The sequence below is a fragment of the Moschus berezovskii genome, chromosome 4 (assembly GCF_049115385.1).
Source record: "Moschus berezovskii isolate FMDL1 chromosome 4, NW_MosBer_1.0, whole genome shotgun sequence".
In the NCBI taxonomy this organism is placed as follows: domain Eukaryota; kingdom Metazoa; phylum Chordata; class Mammalia; order Artiodactyla; family Moschidae; genus Moschus; species Moschus berezovskii.
Genome location: NC_142463.1, coordinates 28,176,848 through 28,190,085, shown reverse-complemented (window position 1 = coordinate 28,190,085; position 13,238 = coordinate 28,176,848). Strand labels below are relative to the sequence as shown.

The following is a 13,238-nucleotide window of genomic DNA, read 5'->3' as shown; positions in this document are numbered from 1 at the left end:
AGAGAGGCCCGCCGATATCACCCAGCTTGTTGGTGGCAGAGCCCCCTGCAATGAGACCCGGAGCCTTTCCTTCACCTGTGGAAGAGGAGGCAGAAGAGCTGTCCCTTTCCTGTCGGGACTGATGTTGGAGAACAGGGCCGGGAAGGTGGGATCCTTGGCAGGCTCTGAGGTCTGCCCGTGGGAGGCGGAGCCATGACTGATGGGGTTAGACAGGATGGTCCCCAGGTCAGAGGAGGGTGAGTTCCCGCTGGGGCTAGCCATGTGCTTTCACCTGAGTGGAGGGACAGTGTGTGGGTGGGAACCAGGCAGGGCCCTGGCTGGAGGTCACAGAGGGTTTCCTGACCACGCCTTCTGCTTTCTGATGGCTTCCACTCTGAGGATAGAGCAAGGTTCCCTCTAGCTGTTTCCTTGGGACCTCAAATCCAAGTGCCAAGGGGGTGTCCCAGACCCAGGGCGGGCGGTCCTGAGCCTGGAAGTTGGTCAGGGAGTGGCTGTCCGCTCCGTGCTGCCAGCTCCTCTGAGTGGCACCCCTTGCGTGGTGCTTGGTCCTGTGCAGACACCCGCCAGGGACCCCTGCTGATCCCATCCACTCTCCCCACACCGACTCCCCCCGCCCCCTCACAGCTGTCACTGGCTCAATACCCTGCGTCCACAAATCACTGCGACAGGAGACCGCTTTGTCATCTGTCCCTCGGAGACACGCATCTTCCCTGTGGCGACAGGGAGTCCCACATACCCCAGTGATGGCTTGGACCTCCCTTGGTGACAGTGGGGCCGGGGTGGGGCAGCGTCAGAGAGCAGCTGGGATGTGCCGGGGGCCCGGAAGAGGGACTTGGCTGCCGGAAGCCCCAGGGGATCCCCTGGAGCAGCGCCGGGGAGCACAGCCCACCTGTGTCAGACCCAGACTGTCAGCAGGAGGGGTCCTCACAGATCTGCCCACCTGAGGAAGCTAAGGCCGAGTGGGAAGGGATCGCATGGTCTGTCAGGGGTGTGGGGCCACGGGTACTCTTTGGGCACCTGCTTGGCGTCCGATCCTGTGTGAGGGGGACACTGAGATGAAGGAAGTGCTGGCTGGCGCTGGCGTGTGGGGCCAGGGGGACACCCCGCTGAGGACACTGTCCGATTTAAGAACAAAGAGCCCTCCCCAAAGAGTGGTCCTCCCACACTCCCCGCTTCCTTCTTTCATCTTCTCTCTCAGACCCTTCACGTGCCCACCCCTCCCTGCCCCCCGCCCCCCAGCATCTGCCGCTGTGTTTCCTCTGTCTCCCCAGGTGGGATGAGAGGGTGGACGAGAAAGCGGACTCAGATGTCACCTGCTGATGGATGGTGGTGGCCTGAGCCCCGGAGCCCGCTGGGCAGCACAAAGCCTGAAGCTGAGCCCCTCCCCCTGCTCTGCGTGGGTGTCGGGACACTGTGGGAACGGCCTGCCTCTCTGGCAGCACCGGAGCCTTGGGTCTGACTGTCAGCGCGGACTCAGAGTCGGTCCCTCCCAGGACGGGGTCGGGGGGCATTCACAGCTTGTCGACATTATGTGATTCGTGCAGGGACCATCTTGGAGCCCCGTCATGAGGCTGAACTGTGTGGATCAGGGTGGCACAGTCTTAGAACCTTGGGTTCTTAGAGAGTGAGCACCTTGAACCCGTAGAAGCTGTTCTAAATGGTATATTAGACTCATGGGATTGTCCCCCTCCACCCCCAACTCACGGGATCTTTAAACTGAGGGCTCTTAGGAACATCATGTGTCCGGGATGGGATCGGAGTTGGGTTTGAACCCAATGCGGCGGGGGCTGTGAGCCCAGGCTGTTACGGCCCCACCAGGGCTGCTAAGGGAGGGACGGGGCAAAGGCTGATGTGGACCCCTCTCACCCTGCTTTCAGTCGCGCAGCTCCTTTTACTCTATTTTCCACGCTGGGGTTTCACTTAGACAAAGCATTCCTCTGCTTGAAAACAAAGTTTTCCAGGCCTGTGCTGTGCGGCAGCTCTGTGCCACAACCCTCCACAGCCTTGGAGGGTGGCTCTGGCCGGCGGGTGAGCGGGCAGGCAGACTGGGCCTCCCGGGAGGGGGTGCGGGTTGCTCTGGGCCACCGTCTCCTCCCCCTCTCATTCCCGCTGTGTTGTTGCTGCAGCCAGAGAACACTCCGGGTCTGTCGTCCTGTTGACTGGGGTGACAGTTTAATAGTAGCTTCCTGGGCTGTCATTTAAATCTGCCTGCCAGGTTAGTAGGCCAGGGGCGGGCTGGCACGCCCCCTGCCCCCACCCCGGATCTTCGTTCAGCTGGCAGCGGTCGTCTTGGCAACGTTGGGGCCTGGCGAGCTCTGCCGAAGGGTAACCGTGGGGGGAGCGGCTCTTTCATCTGCCCGACCCGGGTACCAGTGGCCCAGCTGCCTTCAGGCTGGGCTGCAGGGCCAGAGCCAGGACACTCGGGGCTGATCCAAGCCTGGGAGAGGAAACGGGAACAGATGAGTCCCTTCTCTGCACAAGTCTCCAAGGTAGGGGTTTACATCTTAGCTCCTCCAGAGTCTCAACTGCCCTGGGAGGGAAGGGACCGGCCCCAGGTGGCTCAGCAACAGTGCTCAGTTGGAATCATCTCATTTGTGGGTCTCTGCTCTGCCATCAACAAATGTTCCCTGAGGCCCGCAACCTGTCTGTAGAAACCTGAGGGCTAACACAGCCCTTGTCTCTCTCATCTCCCTGTCCTGTGTGGCCTGGTTTCAGTGCATCCCACCCTCCCAGTCATCCTGGGCTCACCTCTAGACATGTCCCTGCTCTTAGGACTGAAACTCTTAGCTTCACTCAGGGCCAAATGCTCCGGGAACAGCTTTTTGTGTTTTTCATGGCTTGGTGGAGGTGGCCCAGAGACAGAAGGTTGGGTACCAGCCTCTGCTGTGTGACCATAGGCCAGTCCTTCCCCTCTCTGGACCTCATCTTCTGATCTATAGGATGCAGGGCTCGTACTACAGCAGTGTTTCATCAAGTGTGGTTCATTGCATTGGTTTTTCCTGGGAAATTAGTAGACATGGCATCCAACAAAGATGGTTTTTGGCTTGACAAATTTGGGAAGTATTGCAGGAAACAAAATCAATCTGTTATCTTTCCCGTAGGCCTCTCAGGACCCTTGGTGAGCCAATGGGCATCAAGAATCTCCCAAAGGGAAAAGAATAAAGCTTATGCCAAACATCTGAATGGATGGTCCCCCAGCTGTCTGTGGGGGTCCCTCCTCTCTCCTCCCCTGCTAGGGCCTTATGGTCCATGTACCCACCCCCACCCCCAAGTCCTGAAGGAGACCCTGGTAGCTTGGAGCTGTGGGTTTTGTTGGCTGTCCTGTGATTAGCAAGGGTAGGGGGATAGTCCCTGGATAAGCTCAGGGAAAGCCAGGCCCCTACACTGGGCCTCTGAGGGGCAGTCTGGTGCCAGGCAGGGTGAGTTGGTCCGTGGCCTAGTAGAGCTGCCAGGCCCCTTGCCACTTACCTCCTCAAGTGTCGAATGAACCCCGAATGGCCGCTCCGCTGGCTCTTCCACCCCCCATGCCGTTATCCCTCTTCTTGAATGCCCTTCGCTCTCCTTACTCCCACAGCTTGGCTGACCTCTCTTCCTTGAACACAGTCCCTTCCTCCAGGAAGCCTTCCCTGACCCCTGGGATGGTTGGGTAGCCCTCCCCTGACTTCCTGGTCACACAGTGTTACCAAAAAACAGAATACCTGGGCTCAGGTGCCCATGTGCTGCCTCTCCCTGGGCTTGGCTTTTGCTTCTAGAATGGGAGAGCTGCAGAGGGGACTTCAAGGCCCTGGACTCTGACAGGAGGGAGCACTGTGATTGCCAAGACGAAGCCACACTGAGCAGCTCTGCCAGGCAGCCCTGACTAATCTTTGTTTTGAAGCCCCCTGTCTGAACTGGGGCTGCAGGACGAGTGTGGGTGGGGAATAACAGCATGAAGGATGCACATTGTCTCGGGAAAGGGGCGGAGGAGCTGGGAGGTGCTGAGTGATCATAACAATTTCACAAGATCATAGGCTCTGGGCACAGAGAGGGGCTGAAGATATAGTCAGCACCACACCTCCGTACCAGATGAGGAGGTGGATGAGCCAGTGTCACACACACAGCAGCTGAGGCTGCTGACTTCACACATCACAAACTCACACCTTTCTGCTTTTCATGAAGTCCAGACACCATTTAATATAGCCCGACTGCTTCTCACAGCAACCCTGCGTGGTAAAGCAGGGATATGATCCCTGAATGTGGACGAAAAAAGTGAGACTCAGAGAAGTTGTGTAACTTGCAAAAGGTCACACAGCCCACAAGTGGCAGAAGAGAGTTCCATCAGCCGTGAGCAGCCTGATACTTTCCTTGGCCTGCGTTCTTGTTATAAATAGCGGCTCTCACTTCCTTTGTCCTGGATTTCCCATTCTCTCCCACTCTGCCCTGGGGTTGGCCCCTCCCCACTGCCCTTTGGAATCCCGAGTCCTTTGTGGCAGCCCATCTGTTGCCATGGTACCAGATTATGATGTCGCAGACCCTGGATGACTGTGTACCATTCCTGGGCCGTGAAGTACAGGGATTCACAGAGGTGGGCATTGTCCAAGGGGCGACTGGCACGGAGGGACATAAATCCCTGGAAATAGAGAACCACGGCCCTGAGCCCAGCTTGGGAATCACCCTGGGAGCTGGAGCCAAGGCTGCCAAGGCCAGGAGAGTGGGGGCTGGCCTGGCTTGCTCTAACAGCCTCACAAGACTGCTGAGCCCTCATCTCTTGGCAGGGCTGATGTAGCCTCTCTACACTGATCTGCCCGACACTAGGATGCTTGCTCAGATCCCTTTTTGCCTTCTGCCCTTGTGGCAGTGCTTCCTGGGGGAGCCACCCTCGCCACTTGCCCAGGGCAGGAAGGAGCTTGCCCAGCATCACCCAGAGAGGAGGTAGCTGTGCCAGGATTTAGACAGCTCTGCTTTCAAATCCTTCCACATGGTTACACTTCAGACAGGGCCTGACCGGGTAGTTCAGCCCAGTTCCCAGCATGAAACTGACCATGCTGCCTCAGTTTCCCCAGGGTGGTACATTAGCCAAGCACAGGTCATCGAGGCCCAGGTTTACTGCACATTTCTGGGCACGTTCCAGGGGAGCCCTTCAAAGTAGGTGCCTCTGGTCTATGAGTGATCTTCCACATTGCCTTGTCCTGTAGCCCCTGGGATCTAGTCCTCTGCATTTGCCTCTCTGGGGTCCTCATTCTTAGCCTGATAATACCGTGGTGGCTAAGGGACTTAGCACAAAGAGCCCAGGCTTTGGCAGCTGCCACATGGAATTGAAATCCCACTTCTGCCACCTACCACATTTAACTCTTTGAGCCTTAATTTCCTCTTCTGTAAAATGGAGTTAACAACAGCTGTCAGGATAGCTGTAAGTCGTCACTGGGATATTGAGTGAAAGGTGCCAGGGCAGAGCCAGGGTGGAAAATGTTCAAACTGGTCATGACAGTGAATGAATCTGTTTCCTAAAACATCGCCATAGGACGTGCACCCTGAGGCTGCCATTTCCTACCCTCAGGACTGTGATGGTGCCTGTGGCTGCTCTGGCCTCCTTGCTTGGGGCCCACCAGGACTTGGCACACTGTGGGAGGCCAAGCTCACTCTCAGAATGCCAGGGAGGAGAGGGTCCTTGGTGAGCATCTGGCTGGCCTGGGCCCAGCGATGGTGCCCCTCCATCACCAGGGTCAGCCTGGCCCTTCTCTCCTGGGGTTTGCTGGTTGTGTGCTTGCCCTCACAGGCCGGGCCGATTCCCAATCCATGTGCTCAGGGCACAGATACACACTCACCGAGCACCGAGTTGGAGCTTCCATGGATTTTCCCATCTACTCCAGGGCTTTTGTTCCATATCTGATGCCACTGAGCATTTTGTTTAGAGAGCCCTGGTGGAGAAGAAGGTTGTCTGACAGTGAGGTCAGATTGTGACCTCTGCTGCCCCGGAGCTGTGACCTTGAGTGTGTAACTTAACACCCTGGGACTGAATTTCCCCATGTGTCAAGTCAGGGCCACAACAGGCCTTTTGTCGTGGGGTTTCCTGATAAAGTGTTAAGCACAGAGCCTGGCACATAAGTTGCACTTGGAGAATGTCAGAGCAGGAGAAAGAAAGCACGGGAATAGATGTTTCTTTTTTGGATGCAGAGCTTCCTGTGAAGGGAGCACTCTGGAAATGTCCAGGTGCCATGGCTCATAACTGTACTTACTCTCTGATGTGTCATAGCATAGGCTGTGATTTGCCAAAAGGCGGTGACTCAGTGGTTATGTCTGAGCAAATTCTGGGAGAAAGGGAAGGACAGGGAAGCTCGCCGTGCTGCAGTTCAGGGGTCACAAAGAGCCAGACACGACTTAGCGACAGAACAACAACATTGGTATCTATGCCCCTCAGTGCAGGGCTCAGGGAGGGCTTTTCAGGGTCCTGGACTGGGAGGCAAGTGAGCTGGTTCTGATCTCTGTGGTGGTGTGTTTCTCTGGGCCAGCCCTCTTCTGTCTCTAGGCCTCGGGACCCCATCTGTAGGTAGACTCTGATTCCTCTGGTTTCTTCCCACCCTGTAAAGGCAGAGATGTTCTTCTAAGGAAAGTGTGAAAGCTCAGCCTAGAATGCAGATGCACTGCGAAGATGTCATTGAAAAGGAAGGCAGAAATGCAATGGATTCAGGAGCCCTAGTGTCTGTCCTCAAATCCTTGTTGGGCTGCTCAGGGAGAGTCATGTGGCTCCAGAGGAGGCCAGAGGGCCTGTGGGAGGATTTACATAAACCAAGGCTGGTCACTGGGAAGGCACTTCCTGGAAAGAACTGGAGCCTGGCCTGGAGGTGTGGGAGTAGTGGCTATGTTTTCCTTGGGTTCAATGGCCTCCACTGAAATCTACCCTGAGTTGGGTCCTGTGTCGAATCTAATGTAATATCCACACTGGAGCAGCATCGGGCCAGTGGAGGGACAGGGAGAAAAGCAAACCATGTTGGTTTCCTGAGTTGGTCCCAGTTCTGCTCCCAGCTGTGACAGCCCAGCCTGTTACATGTATCCCCCATGAGGGTGTAGAACACCCCACTTCCTTTGCTTCTAATTAATATTTCAACTATAAAAACAGCAATAGCTGCTGCTTACTTAGCATCTGCTGTGTACCAGGGTCTCTGTTGCCTGATCTTCATACATTATAACTTCTTGCTACTTCTCCTCGGAGCCCTTTGTTCCTTTCTCCCCATTACGTAGACAAGAAAACAGAGGCTCAGAGGTCCAGTAACATCCCCAAGGTCACACAGATAGAAAGAGGCAGAGCTGTGATTCCAGCCCACAGTGTGGAGGCCCCCACTCCGGGCTGTAAAGGCCTTCAGGACAGAGATTGATTTGGATGTCTAGAGTCTCTTTCCCTCACTCTGAACAAAACACACCTCATTAATCTTGCCATGAGGTGATCATTTATTTTGTGATTTATTATCATAAATAATAAGCTCCCTGGTGCTTGAAGACGAGGCCTTGACTTCAGTCTGGCCAGGGGGAGGAGGAAAGGCAGGTAAAGCAACTGAGAACTGGCTGAAGGGCTAAGGCAACTACTGTATGTGATCCGGGAGGGCTTCCTAGAGGCCGTGACAGTGAAACCGGACTTGGGGGGAAGAGAGCAGTGTAATGGGAAGAGGCAATCCCTTGGTAGTTGGATGCTGTCCCCCTTGTGGAACCTGGAGAGCAGGGCCAGGGACTGCCTGTCTCATCCTGGGGTGGAATGAATAAGTCTTTCTCTCCTGGAGCTGTGGGAGGTCACGTGGTCCAGTTTGCAGACAGAGGACGTTCTGGTCGCCCTGTAGCCACCTGACTGTATGTTCTGGAAAAGCCTCCTGTGCCCACCAGGCCCCTCATACTCTTCTCCTTGCCCCGCAGCCAAGAAGACCTGTGCAGACAGCGACTTCACCTGTAACGATGGCCACTGCATCCGAGAGCGGTGGAAGTGTGATGGCGAGGAGGACTGTCCAGACGGCTCTGACGAGTCGGAGGCCACGTGCAGTGAGTCCTGCCCCTGGGCTGGGGGTGGGACCTGGCTCTGGGCCGCAGTTTCCTTGTCAGGTCTTCCTGGTGGGGAAGCTGGAAGCTCAGGTGAGGTGATCTGTCTCCCACAGCCCCATACGCACTTTGCACTGAGCACTCGTGAGCTCCGGTGCTTCTAGTCGCTGGTGTCTGGTGACCTGGGTCTGGGCTTTCTTCCCAGCCCTCTGGCAGGTTGGGCTCTGCTCCTAGAGTTCCAGGAGCTAGAAGCAGTCCCTTTGAACCCTGACGGTGAGAAGTAGCCAGCACACATGCTCCAGGCCTCCCCTCAGTTTCCCCCACCCCCTTTATTTTTGAGGATTCTAATCATAATTCTAATGATACTCATGGCAGTTGGTTCTTATCGAACATTCACTAAATGCAAAGCGCGTCTGTGCTTTCATTCGTCTTATTCCCATAGTGGCCTCGTGAGACAGGTTCTGTCACATTCTGACTTTTGCAGAGGTGGAAGCTGAGGCTCAGAGAGGTTGAGTGACTTGCCCAAGGCCACCCAGCTGGGGTCTTCAAGGCCCTGACTCTGTCCTCTGCTCTGGGCGGACTGAGCCTCGGAGCCAGGCCCGGATGGCAACAGGCAACAGGGGCAAGATGAAGGCTGAAGCCAAGCCCCAGGTCCGCCTCCCGCACTCAGCCTTTGTCTCTCTGTGATTTCTTTTCCAGGCCCTAATCCTCAAAGCAAATGTACACCGGGCAGGTCATTCCGTGACATTTGTTAAATTAAAAAGGAGATGAGAAGGGGGCGGGGAAGGGCCCGCGGTCCCAGAGGCAGAGCTTCGGCAGAATGAGCCTGAGACAAAAAGCCAGGCGAGGGGCAGCCCGTGGAAAACAGTCGGGCTGGCGGGGACCTGCTAGTCGCAGTCCCCGGATCTTCCTTAGGGGTCACAGTCACCCCAGAGGCAGAGGTGGGGACAATGGAGGCCAGCGTCCTATCTAGGGCTGTGGCTGGTGATAACTGGGTTTCCTTGTCTCCTAGCAACAGAGCTACCAGTCTCCGCATGAGAAACAGGGAACGGGAGAGAGCAGGAGCCACCCCGCCCAAGACAAGGGACTCCCTCGTTTCCTCGCACAGCTGCCTCGCCTTCCCAGCACACCGCAGGCCCTCTCCTTCGCTCACTCCACCCAGCAGCCCCTGCACCCCTTGCAGTCCTGGAGGTGCTGCACGGTGGGGGAGGGCAGCCCAGTGCTTTGTCCTGAGCTTCCGGAGAAACAAAGCCCAGCCACGCCCACTTGTGACTGCTCCTCAGGGCCAGCTTGGACGAGGGGTGGATCTGTTTAGAGAGAAAGAAACTGAGGCTGGGACAGCTTCGGCTGCTTGCCCAAGGCGGCCCAGCTAACACAGGGCAGAGCCGTGTGCAGCCCAGAGTGTGTGTGTGGGGAGGGGGGCTGTGACCGCCTTGGCAGTCAGCCAGCTCAGCCATCCAGACCCGTGCCTGCAGTTACCCGGGACACTGGGGGTGGACGGGAGGGGAGCGTCATCACAGTCGTCACTGGGGTCTGTCCTGCTGCCTAAGAACTACGCTCCCGCTCCTCCCCACATCTCTGTCTCTGCAGTGGTGCTCCTGTCCAGCTCCCTCCTGCCCAGCCCTGCACTTGGGCTGCCTCCCTTCCCCCTTCCACCTTGCCCTCTGTCTTCATCCTGCCTGTGTTTCTCCCTGGCTTCCCGCCTCTTGCCCCTCCCAGCGCTTGCTGCCTTCCCATCTTCTGGGCTGTGCTGGGCTAGGGTGGTGGGGGGCGGGGGGCCTCTGGCCTCACACATCCTGCCTCCCCAGGCCTGCTTTGGGCTCAGCTGTAAAGCACAGTGATCGGGCAGTTGAGTAACTGGAAGCCTAGAGATGCTGAAGGCCCTGCTGCTAAGATGCACAGGTTGTCCGTGGCTGGTCTGCCTTCCATGACAGAAGGCAGGCTCTGAAGTCTCTCTGGGGCTTGACAGAGCACTGTGTGAGAGCTGCCTCCAGGGGAGTCGGGGGCCCAGCTCTCTTCTCTGCATCCTGGGAGTCAGGGGGCTCTCCCAGTGATGCAGTGTGAGTCCTGCATACTTTCCTGCCCCCTCTGAGCTCTAGTCTCTAACATCCCAGAACTCCAGAGACCATGATTCTAAGACTCCTGGACTCATAAGAGTCTGAGGCCCTTTTCTCCCTTGCCTGTACCCAGCTGGGCACAAGGCCAGGATCCCACTTTCTGTGCAGTTACACAGGTCACAGGTGGGAAGCCCTGTGTGTGGGGAGGGCTGCCTGGAGGAGGTCAGCCAGTGTGGGACCTTGAGGGCCAGGCAGAACTGGGGGCAGCGGGACCTGGAAACAGGATTGCTCACAGCCTCCTGACCAAGTGAGAACCCAGCAGCCAATTCACTGCCCATTTAATTGGCGTTGTCATAGCAACCTCCACAGCCTACCAGGTTCCTGGGGACTGTGCCAGCTTCTAGGATAGAGCCCGCTCCCCACCTGCAAAGAAAGATTATATGCAGTAATCAAGTGTAGTGGGTTTGATGTCTGATATACTCGGGTTCAGGTCCTTTAACCTGTGACACCGCAGGCAAGTTTCCCAGTCTCCCTGAGCCTTAGTTCATTCATCTGCAAAATGGGGCAATGGTACCTACCTTAGAGGGGTGGTGAGGACCAAATGAACAAAATGCACTCACAGTGTCGATGATGGAGGAAATGGCAGTGTGATTTTTATCATTATTTTGATGTTAGGCCTTCTCCCCAATTTAAAATCTTAGAAGTCTAAGTGAAGACGCTTTGCGTGGAGTAGGGAGGGATTTGGGAGCAGGTTCCCATTTCTATGTTTCCCTCTATATAATCTGCATCTCGCTGGCTGGGGTTCTTCCCAGATCTCCTTCCTTCTGGTTCTGGATTCTGTGGCTGTCACATTGAGCCAGGAGTCACAGCAGGAATGCCCGGACATTTGCCTAATGAAAGTAGCATTTCAGCTCTAATTTTAGCTCCCTTGATTGGGGATGTTTGTGACCCACCTTCAGGCATCTGTTGGGAGGTATGCGGCATGGGGGTAGTGAAGCTGGTTCAAGGTGAGTGAGTTACAATTCTGGGTGCTGCTTATTGAAAATGAGGTTTTAATCATGCATGTTAGAGCCTTCCCATCTGGAAGGGGGACCTCACTGATTAACCAGTCACACCTTCCTATCAGAGATTTTCTGAGCTCATCCAGCAAGTCAGGGGCCCACCCAGCTGACCCCGTGAGAAGGAGCTTGGTGTGACTGCCCCCTAATGCGCAGTGGGATGTCCATGCCATGCCTCCTGGGGCAGCAGCTGGACCCCATAGTCACCACTGCCTGAGCCCCTGGCCCCTGGGAGCTGGCAGTCCCCAAGTGGATGCTGTCGGCCCTGCACCTCCCATGACCTGCACTGCTGATGTACTTGCTCAATAAGAAGCCATCAGGCACTTTCCTTCCTTCAGTCAACAGACATTTCCCTCTTTATTAATTTGTGAGCTTCTGAGTTAGAGAAAGGATGGTTGGATTTGAATTTCTAAGACAAGATTCTCTGGGAATTTTTAAATGCCTGCGGCCACTCTGGAGTACAGTGACAAGCCCTTGGTGACTTGGAGGATTCCTGATGTCTGAGGAAGTGGGGCTCCTCATTCCTGCCCCTGAGAACCTGGAGATACTTGGACAGCAAGCCAGAGGCATTCCCTGGGGCATCTGTTTCTGAGAGAGAGAGAGCGGGAGAGGGAAAGCGATGGAGAGAGACGGGGAGAAGTGTTCAGTTCAGGGGGGTGGGGGGCGCTGCATCATGGAGGGCCCTCTGGACTCTAATAAGCTGTGATGTCCATCCCCAGGGGTGAGACCTGGGCCCTCCCAGCCCTTTGCATTTCATGAAATAAAACAAGGGCAACTGTTTGCTGAGTTCCAAGTTTGCTCTGGGTTCTGTAGAGGGATTTCTGTGTTTCTTCATATAAACCACCCACCAGCTCTGGGAGATGATGTAACCCCATGTGCAGGTGAGGGGAGCCAGGGTGCAGAGAGGTTAAGTGACCTGTTGAAGGACCTTCATGTTAGTAAATTTGACGTGGACTCCAAACCCATACTTTGTCTGACTCCAAACCCATTCTCTATCTCCCGCACTATGCTGCCTGGGGCCTCTAGCTTCAGTTATCCTGAAAGTGGGCATCAGACAGCCACCTCCCATCTTGCAGACTTGCCTAAGCCAAGGCCCAGTGAGCCTCCTCCCTCCAGTGACCCTCTCCAGGGTCACCAGGAGACCATCGGGGCCTACTTTCTCCCTCATTCCGTGTGAAATGCCATAAGTTAACAGTGTTTTGGGGGTAAGGGACCTGGGGAAGATGTGCAGCTCTGCTCTTCACAAGACTTTGAGCAAACGACTTACGCTTTCTGGGCTTCAGTTTCCCCATCTGTAAAATGAAGGTAATAATAGCCTTTACTTCATGAGGCGATGGTGCAGTGGTAATGAACCTGCCTGGCAATGCAGGAGACACAAGTAACACAGATCCCTGGGTCAGGAAGATTACCCTGGAGAAGGAAATGGCTATCTAGTCTGCTATTCTTGCCTGGAGAATCCCACGGACAGAGAAGCCTGGTGGATTACAGTCCATGGGGTCTCAAAGAGTCGGACACGACTGAGCACACACACTTGAGGAGATGCTGCACGTCAACACTCCCCAGACCAGCTTCCGGGGCTGAGCAGTGACAGGTCTGACCCAGGAGCCCAGAGGGCGAGGTCCGTGTCCTGCTTTGGGAAATAGCTGCATCACAGCAGAGACAGCCAGGTTCCGGGAGAGACAGCAGTTGTGATGCCCAGCGTCCAGCACCCCGGGCAGGTCGCTTCCCCTCTCTGGACCTCCGTCTCCTGTCACTCCAGCCAGTGCTCCTCAGTGTGACCTCCAAGGCCTCTTGTGTCCCCCACATCCCAAGAAGGTGCCTCAGCTCTTTGAGGGTAGGAGGGCTGGTGTCAGGCACTGCTGAATCCTCAAGAGTCTGTAATTAGAGCTGTCTATTTAGGGACACAGCAAATGTCTTATTAATTATAAAGAAAGGAAGCAGACGGATTGTTTAATCATTGTCCTTGCTGAAAGGTTATGCAATTAACTGTATAAATATTCATTCAAAGTTCAAGCAGCTGCCTGCTGCACTGGGGTATGCAGAACCAGGCCCCCGGAGATGGTACGGATGGGTCAAGGGCCATTTCAATCACCTGGACTTTTGAGCAGAGAGTTTGGGGTTG

General features: G+C 55.6%; 1 protein-coding gene across 11 annotated transcripts in view; it reads left to right on the top strand.

Annotated features, from left to right (window-relative positions):
- The window catches only part of LRP8 (LDL receptor related protein 8), an 80,050-nt gene that overhangs the window by 27,392 nt on the left and 39,420 nt on the right, over window positions 1-13,238 (top strand). For all 11 annotated transcript variants that reach the window (XM_088835309.1, XM_055403071.2, XM_055403072.2 and 8 more), the window contains exon 3: window positions 7,882-8,004. In XM_088835309.1, coding sequence (XP_088691435.1) covers window positions 7,882-8,004 — 123 coding nt within the window. The remainder of the gene's footprint in view (window positions 1-7,881; window positions 8,005-13,238) is intronic.